Raw genomic sequence first — 27,690 nt, forward strand, 5'->3', positions numbered from 1 at the left:
TAGTTGGGTCATGAAACGTCTCCAAGAAAATAACCAAGTTCAGAGAGCACCAAGCATCCCCCGCAATTCTCCTCCTTCCTCCTACTAGCACTGATGATGTTACTTAGTTGGGTCATGAAACGTCTCCAAGAAAGCAACCAAGCTCAAGAGAGCATCATAGACCCCGCAGTTGTCCTCCTCCTCCTCCTCTCCACTATCCCCACTCCCTTCTTAACACTGATGACGTTCCCTAGTTGGGTCGTGAAACGTTTGCAAGAAAACCACCCAGCTCAGGAGAGCGCCAAAGAACCCCACGGTCCAACAGTCCCAAGTTACGAAACCGTCTCTTCTACTTGCACCCAAGTCGCAGGCCGACGACGAGGCCTTCAGAAACTGCCCCAAACTCCGCCAGGAAGATTCGAAGGGCGGTTTTTGTTCCTTCTTACCTTCCTCCTCTTGGCTGCCAGCCGCTGAAGCATCTCCCGCGGGTGGGCGAACTTGTTGGGGTCCCAGGTGAAGTAACGCTTGCCGTCGGTGTGTTCGATGTCCAGCCAGATGACGTCGTAGGGGATGTCGTGCTCGTCGAAGCCGCTGTCCACGGCGGCCACGTCTTCCTCGTCGTTGTAGTTCCAGCGGCTCTGGTGATAGGACAGGGCGAAGAGCGGAGGCAGAGCCTGGGTGCCTGGAGAAGGGGGAAACAGGCAGACGATAAGGAGCTGCCGCCGTGTTCACACGGAGGGAAGGCCATCGCCTTGTACAGGAAGTCCTCGGCTTACAACAGCTCGTTGGGTGACCGTCCGAAGTTACGGAGGCGCGGGGAAAAGTCGTTAAAGAATCTGCAGCAATCCAACCAGTACACGAGTGAATAGTTCAGCAGGATTCGTGTATAAAAGAAACTTCTTTATATACTGTAACCTAAAACATGGTGCATGTATACAATAACCATGCAGCAGAAGCCAGAACCAGAACTCAGAATCCAGAAGCACAGAATTTATATAATCACAGAAGCAATATATCTCTCTATCTCTATCCATCCATCCATCTATCGTAACTCGAAACCGTCACTAAATGAATCTTTGTGAGTCAAGGGCTATCTATACTCTTTTTTTCTTTCCCCTTCAAATATTTTTATTCAACATTTTTAACCTTTAAAATCACAATTACATTATTACAGGTTTCCGTTCTCGGAATTTTTTTCTCAATTTCAACATCCATAGGCCTATTGTTTTTTTACATCTACGTTCTTATTTCATAGTTACTTATTTGTGTAATATATACAATATTTACGTGTCTACTGCACTCTAAATATATATTTCGTTATCTACACTCTTTTTTTTTTTTTTTAATTTGATTTATATGCCGCCCTTCTCCGGAGACTCAGGGCGGCTTACAATGCGTTAAGCAATAGCCTTCATACTTTTTTGTATATTTATACAAAGTCAGCTTATTGCCCCCACAAACTGGGTCCTCATTTCACCTACCTTAGAAAGGATGGAAGGCTGAGTCAACCTTGAGCCTTGGAGAGATTCGAACCAGCAGAAATTGCAGGCAGCTGTGTTAATAACAGGGTGCACTAAACCCCTGTACTATCAAGGCTCTTAATCGCTGCTCTTAATTTCCTCGTTCCTTGAATGGTTTCCGAACTAGATTCCTTCATCCGAAGACGAGGAAGCGACTCGGTTTTGCTAAAACCTTGATAGCAGAATTCCCAGAATTCTTGTCCCCCGCCCTCGAGATCGCCCCGATTCCCACCCAGCTCTCACCTGTGAGGGATGCGTACTGCTTGAAAATGTCCGCGGGTGAAGGTCCCAGCAGAAGGAAGACGTCTATGATCCCGCTTTCCGACATCCAGCGAACGTCTGTCTGGGGCGTCTCGCCTCCGCCTTGTATATAATCTAGCATCTTCCCAAACATGGTCTGCAGGAGAAGATGGGCAGGGAATACTTCGGGGTTAGTGTTTCTCAACCTTAGCAAATTTAAGACGTCTGAACTTCAATTCCCAGAATTCCCCAGCCAGCTAGGTTACTGTGAATCGGGGTATCCAAACTTGGCAACTTCAACTCCCAGAATTCCCCAGCTGTTGTGGCCCGCCAGCGGCCAGCAGAGCTGGCAGCAGATTCGGACAGTGAGGAGGTTGGGGAGGAACATGGGCCAGTCCTGGAGTCTGGGGAAGGCTCTGCGTCGGAGGCAGAGAGGGGGCCAGAGCCGTCTGACAGTTATCAGCTGCCTTTGGAGTTGGATATCAGTGAGGCAGGTGAACAGCTGGAGCCTGTTCCCAGATGAAGGGAACAGCTAAAGAACGAGGGTCGACTCAGGAGTAAAGCCACAGGTGGATGATGAATGGCCCCTCCCAGAGGGAATAAAAGAGGAGCGAAAGGGGAGGGGGTGGGAGTTTGCAGGAGACAAAGTAGTTCATTACCGCATTCTAATCAGCTGTTTCCAAATTGGCAACTTTAACTCCCAGAATTCCCCAGACAGCTAGATTACTATAAATCAGAGGTTTCTAAATTGGCAATTTTAAGACTTTGGGACTTCAACTCCCAGAATTCCCCAGCCAGCCAGGCGTCCACCAGTCTTAAAGTTGCCAAGTTTGGAGACCCTTTAGGTAAATGACTAAGGAAAACTCCTAAAAGGTAACCCTCGAGTTAACGACCATTCGTTAGCGGCCGTTCAAAATTACAAAAACCCTGAAAAAAAGGGAACTTATGACCCTTTTTCAGACTGACGACCACAGGTAGTCCTCGAATCACCGCAGTTCGTTTAGTGACCGCTGAAAGTTACAACGGCACTTGCAAAAGTGACTTACGACGGTTTTCCGTACGACCATTGCAGCATCCCCGTCTGATCAAAAAAATCAGGGGCTTGGCAACTGACTCGTATTTATGACCGTCACAGCATCCCGGGCTCACGTCATCTCCTTTTTGCGACCTTCTGACGAGCAAAAGTCAAGGGGGAAGCTGGATTTGCTTTACGACCGTGTGACTAACTTAAAAACTGCGGTGGTTCTCTTAACAATGGTGGCAAGAAGAGCCGAAAGTGGGTGAAAATTCACTGAACAAATGTCTCGCTTAACAGTAGACATTTTGGGCTCAATTGCGGTCGTTAAGTCGAGGACCAATCAATGATTTTTTAAAAAAAATCAAAAAAAAAACCCGGATTTTTTTGATTTAAATTGGATTTTTTTGATTTAAATCGGATTTTTTTGATTTTTATCGAATTTATTTTAATAAAAAACTTTTGGGGTACAAATCTATCGTAAGATAGTTTTCTATTTAAGATACATAAATAATTTAGTTTATTCAGCATGAAACGGAGCTTAGTTATGTAGCATGAGGCTGTCTATTCTGCAATACTGGGACTATCGGTGAGTCAAGAGCGGGTCAAAGGAGTAGCAGAGATGACAGTTGCTCTTTAAAAATGACGATTTAAATCGAGTTGATTTGAATCAAGCCTTTTTACTAGTGATTTAAATCATGATTTAAATCGTGATTTAAATCAACTCGATTTAAATCAAATCCACCCTGTCGAGGACGACCTGCGTAACGCAGCAGCGAAGGCCACACCGCTTACCTTGCCAGCTGTGTTGGAGGTGATGTCCACCCAGGTCTCGGCCGCGTTGAGCCAAAAGATGCCAAGGGTGCGTTGGGCGCTGTGAGCTAACAACACCGGGACTGACCCGTAGAGAGCCATCGGATTGTAGAGTTCGTATTGGAAGACGTCCAAGTTATAGAGACGATACGGATCCCCACCCCTGCCGAGATGTGATCATTAGAGCAGGGGGGAAAAAAAATTGCCTCAAGAATTTATATTTAGAATAGAATCGAATCACAGAGCTGGAAGGGATCCCTGGAGGCCTTCTAGTCCAACCCTATGGGAGCGACATGGCGGTCCCATGTGACACCTTGCCTGCGCGAGCTGCACTGGCTTCCGGTGGTCTTCCGGGTGCGCTTCAAGGTATTGGTTCTCACCTTTAAAGCGCTCCATGGCTTAGGGCCCGGTTATTTACGAGACCACCTTCTGCCACCGATAACCTCCCACCGGCCAACTCGGTCCCACAGAGAGGGCCTCCTTAGGGTGCCGTCGGTCAAGCAATGCCGACTGACGACCCCCAGGGGGAAGAGCCTTCTCTGTGGGGGCACCCGCCCTCTGGAACGAGCTACCCCCCCAGGAATACGACTAATCCCGGACCTCCGGACCTTCCGTCGAGCTTTGAAGGCCTTCCTATTTCAGCAAGCTGGGCTGGCTTGAAATTTTTAATGGGTTATTTTAAGGGGAATGGGTTTTAATTTGGGGGAAGCCAATTTCGATTTAATTCTGCTTTTAAATTATTTTAAATTTTCTATTGTATGTATTTTTAATTTTGGCTGTGCACCGCCCTGAGTCCTTCGGGAGAAGGGCGGTATACAAATTTAAATAACAAATAAATAAATAAATAAACAAACCCCCAGCTTAGGCAGGAAACCCTAGACCCGGGATGGCTAACCTTTTTGCCGTCACGTGCCAACAGCGGGCGGGCGGGCGGGGGTTTCACTGGCACGCATGCCCACCCCCATAATTCAATGCCCTCCCCCGGCGTACGCATGCACGACCCCCGTGTGCTCCTCCCACTTTCGGCACGCGATGGCACAGTGGGCTCGGTAGGCCCGTTTTTTGCCCTCCCCAGGCTCCAGAGGCTTTTTGGGAGGGCGAAAACGGCCTTGCCCACCCCGCACCGGAGGCCGGAAACAGCTTGTTTCCTGACTTCCGGTGGGCCCGGAAGGCCCGAAAATCAGCTGGCCAGCGCGCGCAAGCCATAGGTTCGCCCTCACGGCCTTAGACCATTTCAGACAAGTGGTTATCCCGTCTCTTCTTAAAAACTTCCAGTGTTGGAGCATTCTAATAAATAACGTTCTAATTTGAGTATATACAAAGAGTTTTAAAATCTACTTTCAACTTGGCATGATAGCGAACCTCCTATGTTGCTCTTTTGATCTCATTGCAGGAATCGATCTTCGGATGATTGGGGGGTGGGGGGTCGGCCTGTCAGGCCTGGATTTTCGGGGCTGGCAAATTCAATTCTGTGGGAAACTGGGAGGGGGTGGGGATTGTATGGAGCTGGGGGAATATGTAGCCAAAATAACATTCTTTTCCCTGAGACTCAAGGCCACTCTGCCCCGCACCCAGAGAGGGTGTGACTGGGAGGCATCTCCAGTTGGGACGGTGCATTGATTGGACCATGTGATGGACATGTGGGTGCTGGGGGAAGGGACTTGAACTTTCCTTTGGGTGGGGAAATCCTGGAAGCTTCCAGACTCAGGTTTTCCCAGATGTGCCAATATAATCTCTCCTGGAGGCTCCAGCTGGTCCAGAACGCGGCCGCGCGGGGGATTATGGGGGCGACGGGGCGCTCCCATGTGACACCTCTCCTGCGCGAGCTGCACTGGCTCCCGGTGGTCTTCCGGGTGCGCTTCAAGGTGTTGGTGACCACCTTTAAAGCGCTCCATGGCTTAGGACCTGGGTACCTACGAGACCGTCTTTTGCCACCAATAGCCTCCCACCGGCCAGTACGCTCGCACAGAGAGGGCCTCCTCAGGGTGCCGTCCGCCAGACAATGTCGGCTGGTGACCCCCAGGAGGAGAGCCTTCTCTGTGGCGGCGCCCGCCCTCTGGAACAACCTCCCCCCAGAGATACGTACAATAACAGACCTCCGGATTTTTCGTCGGGCCCTGAAAACTTATTTATTTCAACTAGCTGGGCTCGCTTGAGTTAAATTTTAAACTGATTTTAAATTGGGTTGTTTTAAATTACGGCCAAAAATATTTAATCATTTTAAACTGCTTTTAAATTTTGTATGTTCTGTTTTTTACTCTGGCTGTTCACCGCCCTGAGTCCTATTGGAGAAGGGCGGTATAGAAATGGAAACAAACAAACAAATAAATAAATAATAAAATGGAACTTTGAGGAACTTCTTAGTTTTCTTTCGTTGGGGGTGTTGGAACCTTGACACTCTGGACATCCCAATACCATCTAAGCCCCACCATTTTTCCAGTTCCACCAGAAGACACAGCCCCTTGCCAGCCCCCCCAAACTTACTCAGTGGTTCGAAGACGGAGGTTATCTGCGTGTTCCGGGATGCCGTACACATTCTCCACTCCCGGGAACGAGAAATCGAGCCCAACCGACGTTGGCCCTGTAGACAGGAGGAGAGGAGAAGGAAAAGGCCTGTGAGGTCACTCTTGAAACGTCAAAACGCGTTCCGTCGTCTGATTTGAAGTGATAAACCACTTGATAAAACTGTGGTTTGCCAGGGGGCCTCGGGCCAGAATGTGAAACTAAGAAGCCGGTTTGTGGAATTCCGGTTAAGCACTCCGAGGTTTGGTGTTCTGTGGGAAGTGAGGCATCGCAAAGCGGAATTTTATTTTGGGGAAACTTATCGAAAAGGGATAATTCAGGAGGGAGGGAAGGAAGGAAGGGAAGGAGGGATGGATGGATGGAAAGGAGAGAGGGGAGGAAAGGAGGGAGGGAAGGAAGGATGGATGGAAAGGAGAGAGAGGAGGAAAGGAGGGAGGGAGGAAGGAGGAAGGAAGAAAGAAAGGAAGGAGGGAGATGGATGGAAAGGAGAGAGGAGGGAAGGAGGGATGGATGGAAAGGAGAGAGGGGAGGAAAGGAGGGAGGGAGGGAGGGAGAAAAGGAAGGAAGGAAGGGAAGGGAAGGAGGGAGAGAGGGAGGAAGAAAGGAAGGAGGGAAGGAGAGATGGATGGAAAGGAGAGAGGAGAGGAAAGGAGGGAGGGAGGATGGAGGGAGGGAGAAAAGGAGGGAAGGAAGGAAGGGAGGGAGGAAGAAAGAAAGGAAGGAGGGAGGGAGAGATGGATGGAAAGGAGGGAAAGAACGGAAGGAGGGATGGATGGAAGGAGGGAGGGATGGATGGATGAATGGAAAGAGAAGGGAGGGAGGGAGGGAGGGAGGAAGGAAGGAAAGGAGGGAGGAAGAAAGGAAAGAAGGGAGGGAAGGGAAGGAGAGAGTGGAGGAAGGAAGGCAGGCAGGTAGGCTAATCAGGGCTTAATCAGGCCACAGGATACCATCAAAATAATGGTAGCTGTAGCAGTGCAGAAAAGGAACATAAAAGCCTCCGCTGACTGGGGAATTCTGGGAGTTGAAGTCCACGCCTCTTAAAGCTCCCAAACAATGATTTTTTTTAAAAAAACACCACATATTCATTGTATTGGGAAAGACCGATTCCAAGGAGGGTTTTGCCCATTTATAATTTCCTGCTTTCCACATTGCAAAAGGGGAGGATGGGAGGGGGGAGGGAAGATGATACAGCTAAACGAAGCTTTAAAAATTACGACACTCTTTTATTACCGTTGGGTTTTTTATCCGTGTGGGTCTTAAAAGTTTCTTCCCAGGATCCCAGATCCTCTTCTGCGTCCTTTTGAGAGGCATCCTCAGGCTGGGGGGGATAAAAAATTGAAAAAGGTTGGCACGATCCAACAACGGCGCTTAACGTATAAAGTAAATCATAATAATTTTTAAAAACAGGCAACTTAAAAGTGAGGTGTGGCTCTTTTAAGGCTGGAGCTGATTTGTTAGCCAAGCGTCTTGAATTTTGATCACGTGACCGTCGGGAAGCTGCAACGGTCGTTAAGTGTGGAAAACTCAAGTCACTTTTTTTTGGGGTGCTGTTGTAATTTCAAACGGTCGCTAAAAGAAACTGTTGTAAGTCAAGGACTATCTGTGTCGTGTTTGTCTTCCTCCTCCTTTTCTTTTTTCTCTTTCTCCTTATCTCTCTTTCTCCTTGATCACTTCCTTCTTTTTCTTCTTCTCTTCTCCCTCCTTCCCATCCATCTCCTCTTTCTCCTCCATTTCCTCCTCCTCCTTCTCTTCTTCTCTCTCTCTCTGTTGCTGGCTTCCCATCCATCACCTCTTCCTCCTCCTCCTCCTCCTCTTTTCCTTCTCTCTCTCTCTGTTGCTGGCTTCCCATCCATCACCTCTTCCTCCTCCTCCTCCTCCTCTTCTCCTTTTCTCTCTCTCTGTTGCTGGCCTCCCATCCATCACCTCTTCCTCCTCCTCCTCTTTTCCTTCTCTCTCTCTCTGTTGCTGGCCTCCCATCCATCACCTCTTCCTCCTCCTCCTCCTTCTCTTCTCCTTTTCTCTCTCTCTGTTGCTGGCCTCCCATCCATCACCTCTTCCTCCTCCTCCTCCTCCTCTTTTCCTTCTCTCTCTCTCTCTGTTGCTGGCCTCCCATCCATCTCCTCTTGCTTCTCCTCCTCCTCCTCCTCCTCTTTTCCTTCTCTCTCTCTCTGTTGCTGGCCTCCCATCCATCACCTCTTCCTCCTCCTCCTCCTCCTCCTCTTTTTCTTCTCTCTCTCTCTCTGTTGCTGGCCTCCCATCCATCACCTCTTCCTCCTCCTCCTCCTCTTTTTCTTCTCCTTCTCTTTTCCTTCTCTCTCTCTCTCTGTTGCTGGCTTCCCATCCATCTCCTCTTCCTCCTCCTCCTCCTTTTTTCCTTCTCCTTCTCTTTTCCTTCGGTTGTGGCCCACCAGCGGCCAGGAAGTTGGGGAGGAACATGGGCCAGTTCTGAAGTCTGGGAAGGCTCTGATGAGGGCTCTGCGTCGGAGGCAGAGAGGGGGCCAAGGCCATCTGACGGTTGTCAGCTGCCTTCAGAGTCGGACATCAGTGGGGCAGAAGAATAGCTGGAGCCTGTTCCCAATGTGTGCATGCATGCACAGAGCTGCCAGGAGAAGGGAACGGCTAAAGAACAAGGGTCGACTCAGGAGTAAAGCCACAGGTGGACGGTGAATGGCCCCTCCCAGAGGGAATAAAAGAGGAGCGAAAGGGGAGTGGAGTTTGCAGGAGACAATTAGTCCGCTTAATTGGTTCGTGACTCCCAGACACTCCTTGCCAAGTTTTGAAGATATCGGGCCTGGCAGCTTTCCAAGCCAGATAAAGGTCTGTAAATTCTGTAAATTCTCCCTTGAAAGACTTTGCTGGGTGTGAATGAGGGGAATTCACAGTCACTTAATAAAAAGGGTTTTTTGTTCGGACAAGGAGTCTGCTGCGTAGTTTTGGGAAGCCTACGTCAGAATGCTTTCTCTCCCTCTGTTGCCGGCCTCCCTTCCATCTCCTCTTCCTCCTCCTCTTCCCCCCCTCCCCAACTCTCTATTGCTGGCATGGATTTACACCAAAGGCCCCCCCCCCCCCGCCCCAACCTCTTCCTCTCCTGAATTCAGTTTTTGCATTCACCTGCTCGGTTTTCTCAGCAGATTCCTCTTCCGAAGGCAAAGCCGGATTAGCGGTGTCGTCAGGTTCTCCCCCCGCTTCCGACTCGGGTTCCTTCGCCGGCGTTCTGGAAGGGGAGGAAAAAATTAAAAAAAGAGTTTGGGAAAAGAGGAAGCTCAGTCTAAAGACCCTCCGTGTTTGCTGTCCAGGAACAGCCCAACGCAAAAGCTCATCCAGTGCAAAAGGAGGATTTCGCGCGTGCACGGAGGCGCGCACGTCCGTACACCCTGGTGCAAAACCATGGCAATATTGATCAATAGAAACGCACACGCTGTTTTGCAGCCCTGCTTAAGTTAGTAGGGATCTGGGGATGGGGGTGGGGGTGGGGGTAAGAGCTAGCCAAGGGGCAGAGAACGGGGTGAAACTAATTACAGGTAGTCCTCGTCTTACAACATTTAGTCATCATCATCATCTTTTAACAACCCCGTAATCCCTTGCAGGGTGGAGTCTGGGCAACTGAATGGAGCTAGCAGAGTGTTTTTTTAATGGCCGGATGCCTTTCCTGTTGCCAGGGCGGAGTTTTGTCCAGCAAATAATATTCTCAGTGTGCCCAGAGAGAGAAATATCTGCTTCTACCTAGGATCGAACTCACAGCCTCCTGACTGTGAGGCGAGAGCTCCACCTCTAGGCCACCATGACTCTACAACAGTTCATTTAGTGACCGTTCTAAGTTACGACAGCACTGGGGGGGGAAGAGACGTAGGACTTAAGTTTTTCACACACTCACAGCCGTCGTGGAGCGACCAAAATTCAGGCGCTTGGCACGTGACTCGTATTTTAAGACGGTCGCGATATCCCCGGGGCGACGTGATCCCCTTTCACTTAACGACTGTGTTAAGTAACTTAACACGTGCAAGGATTCCTTTAGCAATGGTGGCAAGGAATGTCATAAAACGGGGCAAACTCGCTTCACCAGGCAACGGAAATGATGGGCTTAATTGTAGCCGTAAGTCGAGGACTACCTGTATTGGTGACAGAACTGGGCCGTGCATTTTTCAAACCTCTCCCTTCTGATTCTTCGACCCAAGGATGGCAATCTTTGTCTTCCGCTCACCGCAGAGATCTCCTCGGTGTTTCTAACTAGCTAACCTTAAGTCCCACAGGTGTTTTTTTTCAAGAGGAAAATGGACTTTCTGGTTTTATTTTCTTTGAAGACCTCCAAGTGGCCTCTCTAAAAAGGATGCAAAAAAAATTGACCGGCAGTCTGCAAGGAATATCAATCCTTCCGTTCACCACCATTCAGCCAGAGCTGAAGAAGCTTCTTGGGAGGAGAAGCAAAACGTCTTCAAAAAGAAAAACACAAAAAGTCCAATTGCCTCTTGAAAAAAAAAAAAAAAAATCTGGAGGACTGAAGATCTCCAGCGACATTTAGCTACCCCAAGGCTTCCCCAATCCGCGTCTCCTTAAACAAAGGCAGTTAATATTTCAAGATTTCACCCAGCCATCAGGAGGGAAGGTGTTCCAGGGTCCAGAAGACGGACATAGAAAGAATCCAGTTCCCTATCAAGGGATCCGATTTCACACACAGGAAATCAATGGCTGGTGACTTTTCAGAAGAGAGGAAAGAATATCCAAATGAGTCACAAAGGACCGTATTTTTCGGACTCTAAGACGCACTTTTTTGTCTCCCAAAAGGGGGTGAAAACGTCTGGGCGTCTTATAGACTGAATATTGCCGAAGCCCCATTCGCCCGCTAGCTGTTTTCTGGCCTCCGTATGCCCCGTTTTTTCCAAGAAAACGGGCTGAAAAAAAGCCTCGAAAATGGGTCAAAGAAAGCCTTGAAAACGGGGCGAAAAAAGCCTCAAAAACAGGCCGGAAAAAGCATCGAAAACAGGCCGAAAAAAGCCTCCAAAACGGGCCGAAAAAAACCTCCAAAACAGGCCGAAAAAAGCCTCCAAAACGGGCCGAAAAAAGCCTCCAAAACGGGCCGAAAAAAACCTCCAAAACGGGCCGAAAAAAGCCTCAAAAACGGGTTGAAGAAAGCCTCAAAAACGGGCTGAAAAAAAGCCTCGAAAACGGGCTGAAAAAAGCCTCGAAACCAGTTCGAAAAAAGCCTCAAAAATGGGCTGAAGAAAGCCCTAAAAACGAGTCCCAAAAAAAGCCCTGAAAACAGGCCAAAAAAAAAAAAAAAAAAGGCTGGAAAAGGGATCCCCCCCAAAAAGGGGGGGCGAAAATGGGGGCACAGAACCCCAAAACTTTTTTTGTTGTTCTTTTCCTCTTCTAAATTTAGGCACATCTTATAGTCAGGTGCGAAAGTCCAAAAAATAGTCCGAAAAATACAATAATTAGAACCCAGAAATACCATGGTTCGGGGTTGTTGTTTTTTTCTCCCTCCTAAGAGCTGGCAATGGCTTTTTAGCTGCTAAGGTGCTAGTCCTCAAGAACAGTGAAACAATGTTTATATAAATATATATATGCATATTCTTTCTAGCCAGGTTTTACCTACGTAAGCTAAGATGTTATATAGCCCCGGTTCATCTTAGCTTACGTAGGTAAAACCTGGCTAGAAAGAATATGCACATAAAAGCCTACGAAAAAGAAAGAAAAAGAAATATGTGTGTGTGTGTGTGTGTGTGTGTGTGTGTGTGTGTGTGTGTGTTTTCCTCTAGCCAGGTTTTCCCTACGTAACCAAGATTTTTCTACAACCCTAGATCAGTGGAGTCACATCCACTCAATTCTGGGCTTTTTTTTTTCTTCTGGCAGCCAGCAGGCCCTATGCTGCCCTAGGCTGCTTAGTGAGAGACTTATATAGATCTATTTCTGGCTCGTTAGCCATCATCAGTACGCCACACCCACATCTCATGTATCCTCCCTGTAAAGGTACAATATCTATTTTCTTACTTTTCGTAGGTTTTATGTGTGTTTTTCTTTTAGCCAGGTTTTTCCTACGTAACCCAGATTTTTCTACAGCCCTTCACCCACATCTCATGTATCCTCCCTGTAAAGGTACAATATCTATTGGGTGGGTGTGGCTTACTGATGATGGCTAACGAGCCAGAAATAGATCTATATAAGTCTCTCACGAAGCAGCCTAGGGCAGCATAGGGCCTGCTGGCTGCCAGAAGAAAAAAAAAAGCCCAGAATCGAGTGGATGTGACTCCACTGAGCTAGGGCTGTAGAAAGAAAAATCTTGGTTACGTAGGAAAAACCTGGCTAAAAGAAAAACACACATAAAACCTACGATAAGTAAGAATATAGATAGATAGATAGATAGATAGATAGATAGATAGATAGATAGATAGATAGATAGATAGATAGATATAGATATAGATAGATATATATATAGATATATATATATATAGATATATAGATATATATTCTTACTTTTTTCTTTTTCTCGTAACCAAGAAAAATCTTGGTTACATAGGAGAAACCTGGCTAAAACAAAAACATGTGTGTGTGTGTGTGTGTTTTTCCTCTAGCCAGGTTTTCCCTACGTAACCAAGATTTTTCTTGGTTAGCAGAAAAAGAAAAAAGTTACGTAGGGTTACGTAGGGAAAACCTGGCTAGAGGAAAAACACACATAAGCCCTACGAAGAAGTAAGAATAGATAGATAGATAGATAGATAGATAGATAGATAGATAGATAGATAGATAGATATAGATATATAGATATATAGATATATAGATATATAGATATATAGATATATAGATATAAAACAAACTATTCTAAAAATACGAGTTCCAGGTACATTAGCAAATATATATATATAAATTTAATTTTTAAAAATGTTTCTTGGTATCCTATCCCCCAGAGCCCCTTTCAATTCCAGTTCCGGATCGAAGTCCGTCCCCAGTGCTGGTCTCTTGCTGGGCAGATCAAGGGCTGATGTGGGGCTCCCCACATCTCTTCTGCCACCACCACCACCAACACACGTCATCCTCACTGGGTCAGAGAGAGAGAAAAAGGGGGCAGAGGGTGATGGGTTTCTCCCCCTGCTTATGTCACAAAGCCGGGCGGGGGGAGGGGGGGGCGTTTTTCTGCACGGAGGAGGGAAAGGGAGATTGAGAAACAGAAGCAGAAGCTGCAGAATTACCTAGAGAAAACGTTCGTGATCCTATCCCAAATGCTAACGACCGTGTCACTAACTTTATCCGAGAAACTGGGAGGGGGGGCCCGAGCGAGAGTGGGGGGGCCACAGACCAACAAAAACAGAAAACACAACGGAAAGAGTCAGTGCAAGGAATCGCAAAAGGTGCCCCTCCCAACCACCCCTGCCTAGTGAATTTCTCTTTTTTTAAAAAAAAAAAAACCCAAGGTTTGGCACTCAAATAAACCCCCGTTAACCCCCCAAAAAAACCCCACAACGCATCCTATTATTTTTACCCTATTTAGCAGGATTGCCAGTGGGTTTTTCTTTAAAAAAAAAAAAAAACACTTAAGATTCTGCGCTCAAACAAACCCAGATGCTACACAAAACAACGCAGATAATCTCCCCCAAACCCAACAAATCCATTTTAAATTATTTTTTAGTTGTTTAATGCGTGCAATATAACGTTAACGTAGACACAAGCTTAGATTTTGTTGAATTTGGAAAGTTGTGGGGTTTGTTTTTTGTTTTTTTTGGACCCAGATAGGGTCAAAAAAAAAAAAACCCCAAACTCCAGATGTGGGTTTAAAAAAAAAAAAACCCAGCGCTGGCAATCCGGATTTTATCCTTGTCATCTTGCTTGGAGAAAAAGCAAGATGACCAGGATGGTGTATTTGAAGGATTAGAAAAGAAAAGGATTTGAAAAAAAAAAATCAAAAACCTCCGTTTATCCTTCGACGACCCACGAGTAAAAATAAGTACGTACATATGAAGCTCGGTGCTTTCCTGAAGTAACCTAGAAGGGAACTTCTAACTCTTTTGATTCTGGAAGGATTGAAACACCCATAAATCTCTGAAAATCAGAATCAACTTTGGTGTAATGGCGAAGGTGCTGGGGTTAGAAACCAGGAGACGGTGAGTTCTAGTCCCGCCTTAGGTAGGAAAGCTGCCTGGATGTAGCTTTGAGCCAATCGCTGACTAGGAGGTGGCGAGTTCCAATCCTGCCTTAGGCATGAAAGCTAGCTGCATCCCTTGGGGTCAGTTACCAGGAGATAGGGAATTCTAGTCTCCACTTAGGCATGAAAGCCAGCTGGATATCTTTGAGCCAATCACTAGGAGACGGTGAGTTCTAGTTTCACATTAGGCATGAAAGCTACCTGTGTCACTTGGGGCCAGTCTCACTAGGAGACGGTGAGTTCTAGTCCCATCTTAGGCAAGAAAGCTAGCTGTGTCACTTGGGGCCAGTCTTACTAGGAGACGGTGAGTTCTAGTCCCATTTTAGGCATGAAAGCTAGCTGTGTCACTTGGGGCCAGTCTCACTAGGAGACGGTGAGTTCTAGTCCCATCTTAGGCAAGAAAGCTTAGCTGTGTCACTTGGGGCCAGTCTCGCTAGGAGACGGTGAGTTCTAGTTTCACATTAGGCAAGAAAGCTAGCTGTGTCACTTGGGGCCAGTCTCACTAGGAGACGGTGAGTTCTAGTCCCATCTTAAGCAAGAAAGCTAGCTGTGTCACTTGGGGCCAGTCTCACTAGGAGACGGTGAGTTCTAGTCCCATCTTAAGCAAGAAAGCTAGCTGTGTCACTTGGGGCCAGTCTCACTAGGAGACGGTGAGTTCTAGTCCCATCTTAGGCAAGAAAGCTAGCTGTATCACTTGGGGCCAGTCTCACTAGGAGACGGTGAGTTCTAGTCCCATCTTAGGCAAGAAAGCTAGCTGTGTCACTTGGGGCCAGTCTCACTAGGAGACGGTGAGTTCTAGTCCCATCTTAGGCAAGAAAGCTAGCTGTGTCACTTGGAGCCAGTTACCAGGAGACGGTGAGTTCTAGTCTCATCTTAGGCAAGAAAGCTAGCTGTGTCGCTTGGGGTGTTACCAGGAGACGGTGAGTTCTAGTCTCACCATCAGCATAAAAGACAGCTGTGTGATTTAGGACCAGTCCCTCTCTCTCAACCCAATCAACCTCACAGGGTTGTCATTATTTGGGGAAAATTAGGGGTGTATATTATGTGTGATCACCTCCTTAATTAAATTATATACCGTGGTTTGCCCTGCAAAGCGTTGGTGGCTTTACTGAGTTGTAGGGCAAGCTACTTGTACATAAATAGAGAGGAAACCTCACTTTCCTTTCTAGAACTTGATGACGTTACCTAGCTGGGTCGTGAAACGGCTGCAAGAAAATATAACCGAGCTCGGAAAGCACCAAAGACCCCACAGATGATGGATAGTTGAGCACCATTACGCGCCCATCTCCAGTTCCTGGACTGAAACCAGGAATGCTAGCCTAAATAAACCACCTCCCGATTTGAAGGAAAATGACCCGCTCTCAAGGAACCAACCCCCCCCCCCTTCTCCAACTCCTAACGTGGAGAACCCAAGGTACTCACGAGTCCTTCCTCTGTCGCAGATGCTCAAATACCAGCAGGCCCCGGGAATTGACGCTCAGCACCAGCTCCCGCCCGGCTAGCAAATCCATGCGAAAGGGCTTCGCCGTCAGGATCACCTTGTGGGTCCCGTCCTCCAGCGAGAGCTCCACGCTGTTCTCGTCGCGGCCTGTGACAGACAATCTTGGGGGGGGAGGACGCACACGGGGGGGGGAACACACAGACACACACACACAAGGACGGGGATGAGGACAGAGTAGAAATGAGAAGAGGCGACAGACATTGTCACCTGATAACCTCACCTGTTCGGGGGGGTTTCTCAAAGTTGGGAACTTTAGGAAGGGTGGACTTCAACTCCCCGAATAGCTTTTTTTTTTTTTTTGCATTTTTTGGGGATCCCTCCTTTATTTATTTTCACAAACAACTCGAGGTTGTGAAAATACCCGACGCAACTTTCTCACAACCCTCCAAGATGGATGGGGATGAGAGGGAGGGACTGACCCAAAGTCACCCAGCCGGCTTTCGTGCCTAAGGTGGGACTAGAACTCACTGTCTCCTAGTGATTGGCCCAAAGTCACCTAAGGTGGGACTAGAACTCACTGTCTCCTGATGATTGGCTCAAAGTCACCTAAGGTGGGACTAGAACTCACTGTCTCCTGGTGATTGGCTCAAAGTCACCTAAGGTGGGACTAGAACTCACTGTCTCCTGGTGATTGGCCCAAAGTCACCCAGCTGGGTTTCATGCCTAAAATGGGACTAGAACTCACTGTCTCCTGGTGATTGGCTCAAAGTCACCTAAGGTGGGACTAGAACTCACTGTCTCCTGGTGATTGGCCCAAAGTCACCCAGCTGGGTTTCATGCCTAAAATGGGACTAGAACTCACTGTCTCCTGGTGATTGGCTCAAAGTCACCTAAGGTGGGACTAGAACTCACTGTCTCCTGGTGATTGGCTCAAAGTAATCTAAGGTGGGACTAGAACTCACTGTCTCCTGGTGATTGGCTCAAAGTAATCTAAGGTAGGACTAGAACTCACTGTCTCCTGGTGATTGGCCCAAAGTCACCCAGCTGGTTTTCATTGCCCAAGTTGGGACTAGAACTCATGTCTCCTGGTGATTGGCTCAAGGTCACCTAAGGTGGGACTAGAACTCACTGTCTCCTGGTGATTGGCCCAAAGTCACCCAGCTGGTTTTCATGCCTAACGTGGGACTAGAACTCACTGTCTCCTGGTGACTGGTTCAAAGTCACCCAGCTGGTTTTCATTGCCCAAGGTGGGACTAGAACTCATGTCTCCTGGTGATTGGCTCAGTCACCTAAGGTGGGATTAGAACTCACTGTCTCCTGGTGATTGGCCCAAAGTCATCTAAGGTGGGACTAGAACTCACTGTCTCCTGATGATTGGCTCAAAGTCACCTAAGGTGGGACTAGAACTCACTGTCTCCTGGTGATTGGCCCAAAGTCACCGAGCTGGCTTTCATGCTTAAGGCCGGACTAGAACTCCTGGTTCCTAGGTCACCTTCCTTCTCACCATCTCCCACTTTTTTAGCTTGGTGCTTTAGCCACTGGACCAAACTGTCTCCCTATAAAACCCAGAAGCCAACCTCACAGAGTCCGGCGTGAAGTGACGCCAGCTCTTTTAGCCACCTATCGCCGAGCCTTATCCTAACATCCGTCGCTCCATCGCCTCCCATAGAATCCCAACCCAAAGACCACCGGCCAACGCAGCGGCCCATCCGCCGTACCTGGAGGTGGGAGGGTCCTGGATTAAGACGTCGTGTACCTCATAGCGGGGTCTGAGGGGCGTCAATTCGTTGATCCGGAGGCGGGTCATGTTTCCTTTCAAGCCGTAAAACTCCAGGAGGAGAGGGACCTGCGATCGGGAAGAACGGATTCCCACTGGCTTTTCCCCCCACTGGTAAATCTCGCCCCCCCATGGCTTGAGTCCTCTCTTGCCGGCCACTGGGGGGGGGGGGGGAATATCATTTAAGAGAGACCGCCAAAAAGCTAACAAGGTTAACCAAAAGACCAAAACACCCGCCCATCGCCAGCAATCCACACCCCAATTTCATTTATGTTTATTTATTCATATCCTGCAACTGTATACAAGCAGAGAGCAAACCTCACTCCTTCTAGCACTGATGATGTTCCCTAGTTGGGTCATGAAAAATCTGCAAGAAAACCACCAAGCTCAGAGAGCTCCAAAGACCCCACTGTTCAACCCTGAGCTACAAATATTCTCTTCTATTGGTAAAGGTAAAGGTTCCCCTCGCACATATGTGCTAGTCGTTCCTGACTCTAGGGGGCGGTGCTCATCTCCGTTTCAAAGCCGAAGAGCCAGCGCTGTCCGAAGACGTCTCCGTGGTCATGTGGCCGGCATGACTCAACGCCAAAGGCGCACGGAAAACGCTGTTTCCTTCCCACCAAAGGTGGTCCCTATTTTTCTACTTGCATTTTTTTTTACGTGCTTTCGAACTGCTAGGTTGGCAGAAGCTGGGACGAGTCACGGGAGCTCACCCAGTTCCGCGGTGCTGGGATTCGAACCGCTGAACTGCCGACCCTTTCGATCGACAAGCTCAGCGTCTTAGCCCCTGAGCCACCGCATCCTATTGGTAGTCTTAAAATTCCAAATCTACTTCTATTTTTTTTTTTTTAGTTTTTATTTATAACACAACACGACAAACGCAAAACACACATATATATATGCTCTTTTTACAACTGTTTCGTAATGGTCATCTTCTAATATTTACGCTTTCCCCCACTTCCCTTTATATTATTCATTTTCTTTCCTGTCCCTTTCTCTCTTATTTACGCCATAATTAACCATCATATTAATTTTGTACACTTTACACATTGTCCTATACACGTTCCAAATCTACTTCTCGTTATCTCCTTCGAATGGCTTTAGAGAACCAATCCACCTCCTTTCTAGCACTGATGATGTTAGCTAGCTGGGTCATGAAACGTCTACACGAAAACCACCAAGCTCGGAGACTCTCTCCCCACCCCCAGGATCCCACAGGGACCGTTCTCAATTTTCTAACCCTCAGCCCTTCCATCTGGTCAGAAAGAGAACGAGTCTTCTAGGAAATCCGAGGGGTTTAATTTACCTTGCTTGCTTCATTAATAAGCTGGATTTTCATAGATTCTTGGCTCAGCTGCAGGGAGTCCAGCAGCGCCCTATAAGGGGAGCTTCCAGGTTTTACGTTTCTCTGACGCCTGGAAAGAGGAAACCATGGTTACTGGAGACAGAACCACCCATGCTAGGTAATCTCACTCTCAGTTTTGAGAGAGGAGTAATTTCTCGGCCTCCAAGCACTCCATCCCCAAGATGGCAGGCCCAGGGCCAGCGGTGGGTTTCTTATTACGTTACTACCGGTTCGCCACCCCCTCGCGCACGCGCGAGCCCAGTTCACGTGTGTGCCTTGCCTTTCACGCACGCGCCCGGCCTCAAAAACCATGCCTAAATCGGATGGCACAGAGCTGGGGCCCACCCACGATTTCTGTTACCGGTTCAGGTGAATTGGTGAGAACCAGCTGAATACCACTTCTGCCCATGCAGGCGAGAAGGACAATGCCGTCATCTTTCGCGCCTCCCTTTGGAATCAAGGCCCCGCGTGTCTCCGTCTCTTCTCTTTTCGGGCCGGTACGCTCCCATAGAGAGGGGCTCCTCCGGGTGCCGTCGGCCAAACAATGCCGACTGGCGGCCCCCAAGGGGAGAGCCTTCTCTGTGGGGGCACCTACTATCTGGAACGAGCTCCCCCCAGAGATACGGAGGATCCCGGATCTGTGCACCTTCCGCTGCGCTTTAAAGACCTTATTATTTCACCAGGCGGGCCTGGCCTAATTTTCTCCCTCTTTTATAAAAAGATTTTTAATTTTTAAATATCTTTTAGTATTTTATACATTCAATTTTAAAATTGGTTTTAAATAGTTTGGGGTTTTAAATTTGTCGGGGCCAAAATTATTTAATTTGATTTTATTCTACTTTTAAATTTTGTATGTATGTGTTTTATTGTTTGGCTGTGAGTCCTTCGGGAGTAGGGCGGTATAGAAATCGAATAAAATAAATAATACATAAATAAACTTACTTGCAAAAGGAACTCTGGTCACAGGTCTTGAAGTTGCTTTTGTCTACCGCCGACACCATGGCTAGGAAGAGAGTCAACCACGCGACCACGGACATCCTGGGTGGAACACGAAGGAGGAGACATTTTCAAGCAACGCACCATTAGGGGACCGGAGGCTAAAACGTATGAAGAACGGTTGCAGGAACTGGGTATGTCTAGTTTAACAAAAAGAAGGATCAAGGGAGACATGATAGCAGGGGTCCAATATTTGAGGGGCTGCCCCAAAGAAGAGGGGGGGGGTTTCGACCTATTCTCCAAAGCACCTGAGGGCAGGACAAGAAGCAACGGATGGAGACTAACCAAGGAGAGAAGCAAACTAGAATTAAGGAGAAATTTCTCGATAGTTATCCCATTTCACTGGATACACGGCCAGTTAAGGAATGTCAGTACAACAATTGGGACTGGAACGTCCGTTACTGAGTGAAGCAAACGTTCAAGGAGTCACATCCAATTTTATGACTTTTCTGTTGTGGTTGTTAAGCGAACCCCAAGGTTGCTAAGCCAATCTGGCTTCCAGTCGGAAACCAGCTGGGAAACCCCGCAAATGGGCCATCGCATAACCCCGAAACTCTGCAGTTGTTGTAAAAATGCATCTTGGTTGCCACGCCCCTGAATTTTGATCCCATGACCACGGGGAGGCAATGGTCGCAAGTGCGAGGACCAAAGGCCCTTTTTTTGAGCCCCGTTGCAACTTAGAACTGTTGTGAAACGAATGGCTGCAAGTCGAGCATTACCTATAGATAAACTTCACAGCAACGTTAAGGATTAAAATCAGTTTTCTATAGTCCAGTGTTTGTCAAACCTGTACACTTTTTAAGATGCGTGGACTTCATCTCCCAGAATTCCCCTGCCAGGAATTCTGGGAGATGGAAGTTCAGGTATCTTGAAGTTGCCAGGGTGAACAAACCATCTTCTTCTTCTCCAAAAGAGAGGCAAACCATCATCATAAAACAAGGAGCCTGATATATCTTTTTATCATTATTCTCATTTGTCATTTATTTAACAATGGCAATTTATTTAACAAAAGAGCCTTGGTAGTACAGTGGTTTAATGCACCCTGTAATTAACACAGCTGCCTGCAATTTCTGCAGGTTCGAATCTCACCAGGCTCAAGGTTGACTCAGCCTTCCATCCTTTCTAAGGTGGGTAAATTGAGGACCCAGTTTGTGGGGGCAATAAGCTGATTTTGTATAAATATACAAAAGTATGAAGGCTATTGCTTAACGCATTGTAAGCCGCCCTGAGTCTCCGGAGAAGGGCGGCATATAAATCAAATTTAAAAAATAAAAATAAAAAATGGCATTATCATTCCCAAAAAAAAATTATTTTCAGATAGTAGATCATTAGTAAAATACGATTACGGGGAAGCAGCACAAGGGATTTGTAACCGATCGACAGACTGCTTGAAATTGTAATGGATGAAGGATGTTTTATGTTTTGTTTGTTTAAAAATAAAAAAATTTTGCAAAAAAAAAAAAAAGAGAGAGCGAAGGGCAAATTGATTCCCCCGGGGCAAAGATCACCTCCGATCTTCACATATTTTGCAACTAAAAGATTTAAGAGACAAAGGTGGGACAGAGAAAGAAAGCGAAGCTTGGCTACCTTCAAGTTTGGAAAACACTCATTTTTATAAGATTTTCCAATAAAAATCCATATATTCTCCCAAAAGTGCTTTTCCAAAAGGCAATCTGGTTGGGTTTTTTTTTTTTCCTTTTCTTTTCTTGTCCTTGAAAACATTTTGCTTCTCATTCAAGCCGCTTCTTCAGTTCTGAGACAGGAATCCATCTGAGGCAAAGGAGAGCCTCCATAGCAAGAGGCAGTCCTTGACTTATGACGGCAACGGAGCCCAAAATGAATGCGGCTAAGCAAGACATTTGTCAATGAGTTTGGTGCCCCATTTTACGACCGTGCTTACTACAGTTGTGAATCTGCCCTTCCCTGTTCACTTTGCTGGTCAGGCGGTCGCAAAAGGGGATTATGTGACATCCGCCCCTCCGGAACACTGCAACCGTCGTAAATACGAGCTGCTTGCCAAGCGTCTGAATTTTGATCACGTGCCCATGAGGACGCTGCAATGGTTGTAAGTGTGGAAAATGGTCCTAAATCCCTTTTTTCAGCACCGTTGTAACTTCAAACGGTCACTAAATGAACTGTTGTAAGTCAAGGACTATCCCTATCAATTGCAGGGAAGGACGGAGGCTGCCCTCAGCGGGAAAAGAGCATGCTTTGTTAGGCGGCCGGGTAACCCCTATACGTTTGGGAAGGCGGCTCCCATCATCCTTTCCCGGCTGGGGCTGATGGGTGCGAAGGAGATTTGGAAAGCATCCAAGGGCTCTTCTGACCTTCTCCTAAGCTCTCCAAACCAGGCTGACCAAGGCATGAATTGTTTCCCCTCGTGGGCAGAGCCTTGGAAAATGGCTGGGACTACAAGTCCCATCGTCCCCTCCAGATAAGCAAGCCGGGGATTGGTATTGTAGGGTTGGGTGGGGGTTCGTGGGAAAAGAGCGTGCTTCGTTAGGCGGCCTGGTCACCCTTATACATTTGGGAAGGCGGCTCCCATCATCCTTTCCCGGCTGGGGCTGATGGGAGCCGGAGCCAAGGACATTTGGAAAGCATCCAAGGACTCTTCTTGACCTTCTCCTAAGCTCTCCGAACCAGGCTGACCAAGGGGAGGCCATGGCATGAATCGTTCCCACTCATGGAAAAATGGCTGGGACTACAAGTCCCATCGTCCCCTCCAGACAGGCAAGCTGGGGATTGATTGTAGGGTTGGGTGGGGGGTGGGTGGGGTGGGATGTGTGGATTCAAAGGCAGGGGAAGGAAGGCTTGGGCGCACTTTGGCCAGAAGGGCAGGAAGGAACCCCTCCCCCCCAACCCAAGGGAGAAGGCTCAGGATGATGGGTGGTGTAGTCCTCTGCTTGGCAAGGTCTGCAGAAGGGGAAGCCGTAGGGGGCAAGCCGTGGGGGGGGGAGGGGGGAGGAGGGGAAGGGCTGCCTCAGAAGGGGTGGGGGGGGTGGGGAAAGCCACATGGGTCCCAGAATCCAAGGGGGAAACTGAGGCACGGTGGGGGGAGGGGGGAATTAGGGGAGGGGGCGGGGGGGGTTCAAAATACAAACGAAGCAGGGATGAAACAGAGGCTCTTCAGGAAGGAAAGCCGCCTTGGTGGGCGACCCCCCCACCCAGAAATGTCGCCCCGCCACCCAAAAAAAAAAAAAAATCCCGAGCGAGCCTCACTCTAACCTCCTGGGCGCCTCCGCCGCCGCCATCTTGGATTCTGCCGGAACCCGCCCCCCTCCCTCCGCCGCGGCTAAGCCCCTCCTCCCCGCATGCTGAGCTCCCATTGGACACCTCCGGCGAGGCCCGCCCTCGCGCCCCGCCAATCGTCGAAGACGGTGGCCAAGCGGGAGCTCCGCCCACACGCTAATCAGGACGGCGCTTCCCATGTTCGGTCGAGAGAGGGGGAGTTTGGTTTTTTTTTTTTGCTGGACGACTACATTCTTTAGGGCGGGGGGGAGGGTCTAAAACCTTGGCCGATTTTTTTTAAGACTTGTGGACTTCAACTCCCAGAATTCCTCAGACAGCGAAGCTGGCTTGAGGAAGTCTGGGGGTTGAAGTCCACAAGTCTTAAAAAGTTGCCAAGGTTGGAGATCTCTGCATTAGGGGAGAGTTTTGAGGGCACTTCAGAGGGACCTGCAGGGAGAAGGAGAGGGCCACCCCATCCCATCGTCCCCCGCTGGCTGAGGATGATGGGGGGTTGGCAGTCCAGGACCTTTGCATGGAAACAAAAGGGTTTTTGCAATGTCCATCTTTTGTTTGGTTTGCTCATATTTTTTTTTTTATTAAAATTTCACAGCACAATAAAAGTATTTAAAAAAAAAATAAGAAAAAAGTTAGGAAATCAGAAGGAAAAAAAAAAAACCACGAAATGTTGACTTCCTGCCTTCTATTGACTAACTGACATCTTATACTTTTCCTTCCGTTTTTAACCCTTTTTTATAAAAAAAATCCACCCAAATCCATGAATCATCAGTTTCAGGGGTTTTTTTGTACTTAAAAGTTCATCCCGAGCCTGGCAGAGAAAGAGAATGAGATATTTTCCCCTTGTTCCAATTACGAAGGAAATGCAAAGCGCTGTGACTTCCTGCTTTTATTTTATTGATTGTGCTCAGAATCAACCGAAGGAAGAAGATGGAGAATCTCTGCTCGAGGCCCCTCCAGCTCCACTTGTCACTCAATACCCAGGATGATGATGTGGCTGTGTTTTACTGACTATCAATAAACTCCTGCGAAGAACTTTGTTAAAAAAACTGTTGTCTGTTTGGGAGCGAGTGTTCATAAAAAAAACTCGTGTGTGCATTAAAGAGTAGAGAAGAGAATGAAGGTGGAGAGGAGGAGAAAAAAAGGAAGGGAAGGAAGGACAAGAGGTAGAGGGATGAGTGGAAGAGGAGGAAAGAAAGGAGGATAGGAAAAAGGTAAGGAATAAAAAGAAGAAGAGGAGAAGGAAGGTCAGGAGAAGGAGGAGAAGGAATAGAGGAGGAGAAAGTGGAGGAGGAGAGGAGGAGGAGGAAGAGGAAGAGGAAGAGGAAGAAGAAGAAGAAGAAGAAGAAGAAGAAGAAGAAGAAGAAGAAGAAGAAGAAGAAGAAGAAGAAGAAGAAGAAGTGGAAGGAGGAAGAAGAGGAAAAGAAGAAGAAGGAAGAAGAGGAGGAGGAGGAGGTGAAAAAGATAAGGGAAGAGAAGAAAGGAAGAAAGAGGAAGGACAAGAAAACAAAATGCGAATATTCTCCCCATTCACGTATTTCCAACCTTCCCTTTGTTAGTCCTTCCTTAATTTCAAGTTGAACCAATTAAAATGCAAGACCCCCCCCCAAAAAACAAATCCTCCTCCCCTTCCCAAAGACCCTTCCCTCCGCTTTCACATCGAAGCAAATTGACGCCAAAGCCTCTCGTGGGCTTCTCTCCAAAACAATTCCAATCCACGAAAGAGCCCCCATCTTCCCCAACCCCGCCTCCCCCTAATCCACAGCACCAAAAGGTCCTCTCCAAACCGCATCTGAGCCCCTTAAGGGTGGAACCGCCCTGAAAGCAGACCCAGCCGGTCGATGTTTTTATGCACGACGCTGTGTAAGACGTAGAGATATTTGCCCGCGTCGGTGTCACGGGAAAAATCCCGGAAGAAAAGCCCTGTGCTGGCATCGAAGCTGAATTTTTGGGGCAAGGGGCTGTTGTCCCTCATGTAGTCCCAGACGCTGAGAAGGAGCAGGTGGACCTCAAAGGGGGCCAGCTGGTCGAAGATCTCGTGCATGTTGCTCAAGACGGGAGGCAGGAGGTGGCCCTCCCCCATGCAGGCCACCAGCGCGCAAGAGGCCTGCAGAGGCCAGGGAGAGCTGTTGGTGTCGTTCTCCCGGGAGGCCTCCCAATGAGCCATCAGCGTGGCCATCAGACCCCGGAGCAACACCGAACAGTAACACAAAGCCGGCCTCCCGACAGCCACCAACTTCAAGAGCTCGAATAGCAAAGGGTTGTCGCGGAAAGAGCGTCCGATTCGGATGTCCCGTTCCACGGTGTTGCGAGTGTGCTCCTCGGGAGGCCAAGCCAGCTCGCTGTTGGTTACATCCGGGCAGACCGTCTCCACCAACACGACAGCTACCATCTTGGCCGCTTCGGGGTTGATGGCGTTGCCCCGGGGCAGCTCGGGGGGTCCCGAGCGTCCTGCCCCGCAGCACCTCAGCAAGAGGCCCAAAAAAATCTGGACGTTATGGGAGATCTCCTCGGGTTCTTGCCGATGGGAAGCCTGGGGCGGTTTTAAACCTTTGCCAATCACTCCCGCGTGAAACACCGACCAGACGCTCCCGGAGAAGTTCACGGCCGCCATGAAACGCCGGTTGATGTCCAGGAGGGATAACTTGGTGGCCTCCAGCGTGACGTCGTTCCTGGCGGCAGGGGGCTCCACCGTGCCCCCGAAAAGCTCAGCGTTGCCCTGGTGCAAGGCTCCCTCCACCAGGTACTGCAGGATGGCCTTGCTGGCTGTGGGCGACGCGCCGCTCAGCCCGCAAAGGAGCCGGCTTCCGTAGCTGATGCCGGCCGGAGACTTGTCCCGCAAAACCGAGAAGAAGTGGTGCACGGACGAACGGATGAGGAACAGCAAATGGGCCGGCCGAATGGCCTTGGGCATGGGACAGACCGACAGCAGCAGGGCGGCCGCTTGGGCCACCTCTGGATTGCTGTGCAGCAGCAGCTGCCCAAAGTCGTAGATGTGGAAGGAGACGGCCTGTCCCAGCTGGTGGCCCATGGAGGCCGGGCTCTCCCCTTCCCACTGCATGATCAAGGCCAGGTTCTGAAAGAGCTGAGCCATGTGCTGCTCGGAGAGAAACCCAGCATGGAGCTGGCGCACGGACTTCTTCACCAGGGCGGGCAGCAGATCGGTCATGCAAGAGCTGAGGACGGCATAGAGTTGGGTCGCGAGGCTGAGCTCCTCCTGGCTCTTGGCCAGGGTCAGCAGGTAGAAGAGGGCCTCGCTGGCACAGCTGGGGGTGGAGTAGACCGAGAGCAGGACGAGCAGCTGGTGCAGCCAGAGAAACCTCTTCCTCTCCAGCTTCAGCGTCTCCGTGCACAGCTCCTGCATGTGGTTCTTCAGGTCGTCCAAGAACGGCACGGCGCGAGGAGGGACCTCCACCAAGCTGGCCGAACCCCGGTTGTAAACCAGCTTCTGCAAATTGAGGAGCAACAGCTGGATCACCCGGTCGCAGGCCTCCCGCACGCTGTCGTGGACCGCCAGGCCTGGGGTGGTGATGACTGAAGCTGGCATGGCCGTGTTGACAAGGAACTGCAAGGTACGGTAGGCTCCTCCAGACGTCTGGCAGATGAGGTGCACCACAATGCTGACCATGTTCTCCAGCTCTTCTCGGGGCAGCACTGCGAAGTGCTGGTGCAGCTGGTTGAGGACGCCAGGCTTGAGGGAGTCCACCAGTTCTGCAGAGATGGTACTCAACAACGTGGGGGACATGACTGCCAGCTGTAGCAAGAAAGGGACAGTGGCCTTCTGCTGGTGGTCTCTGGTGGGCCCCAGGCTCCTGTGGAACATCCTTAGTAACTCCTGCTTAATGCTTTCCGAGTGGCGGGAGGCCAAGTGGCCGAGGATGCCGACCACCGAGGCGATTTTGGGAACCCGCTTATCGGCTGCTGTGGAGCTGGGAAAGAGGAGGAGATCTGACGAAGCTGTCCCGTGCACGCAGAAATCCTTCAAACCGCAGGACAGGACCCGGTTGATGATGGTGTTGGGGAAGGAGGAGCCGATGTGGGCCACCACCCAATCGAAATGAGGCGAGTGCTGAACCGACGTGTCCAAGAGGGCATCGACGCAAGCGTCTGGACAGGTATTGATCATGGAGGACAGGCACTGGGTGTAAATCTCCATCAAGACCCGAGTGGCTTTGCAGGACATCCATAACTGCAGCAGTTCGTTGAGGCTGCTGGCGTGGGGTACGTCGTGCCGCCCGGCGTATTTGCTACTCAGCTGCCCCATCAGGTCGATCGACCAGGAGGAAACGAGAGCGGCCCAAGCTTTGGGATTCATGCGGACAAACTCTGACAAGACGGTTTGGATCTCCGACACCACGTCGTCCAAGTTGGGACCCTGGGAGCGGAGGCCACCCATCCCACCGTCGCCAGCCTCCAGTTCCAACAGGTAGGTGCAGACGTATTCATCAAAGACACTCCGGAGGTGCTCCAACACAGCACTGCGAGCGGGAGGTAAGTTGCGCAGCAGTAAAATGGCACATCGGGCATGTTCCTTGATGGTGAGTTTGTTCCCGTGGATGGGGTCGACGCCACTGAGGAAAGCTTTGATCTCCTGGGCCAATTCTTGGGAACTGCAGGAGGAGGAAGAAAAGTCAACTCAAGTTTAGGGCAAAGGTGATGTAGAG

General features: G+C 49.1%; 1 protein-coding gene across 5 annotated transcripts in view; it reads right to left on the reverse strand.

Annotated features, from left to right (window-relative positions):
• Positions 1-27,690, reverse strand: part of GANAB (glucosidase II alpha subunit) — a 53,919-nt gene that overhangs the window by 24,310 nt on the left and 1,919 nt on the right. For 2 of the 5 annotated variants that reach the window (XM_034406553.3, XM_087881108.1), the window contains exon 2: positions 23,576-27,636. In XM_034406553.3, the coding sequence (XP_034262444.3) occupies positions 24,828-27,636 (2,809 nt within the window). In that variant the 3' untranslated portion in view covers positions 23,576-24,827. Of the gene's footprint in view, positions 1-425; positions 662-1,742; positions 1,897-3,549; positions 3,731-6,051; positions 6,149-7,320; positions 7,409-9,201; positions 9,305-13,274; positions 13,341-15,646; positions 15,827-17,383; positions 17,512-18,748; positions 18,858-19,729; positions 19,826-23,008; positions 23,082-23,575; positions 27,637-27,690 lie in introns of those variants that run through there. The other 3 variants (XM_087881106.1, XM_087881107.1, XM_087881109.1) reach the window with 3 other exon arrangements.

Source organism: Pantherophis guttatus, chromosome 18 (genome assembly GCF_059756535.1).
Source record: "Pantherophis guttatus breed Tessera chromosome 18, ASM5975653v1, whole genome shotgun sequence".
Classification (NCBI taxonomy): domain Eukaryota; kingdom Metazoa; phylum Chordata; class Lepidosauria; order Squamata; family Colubridae; genus Pantherophis; species Pantherophis guttatus.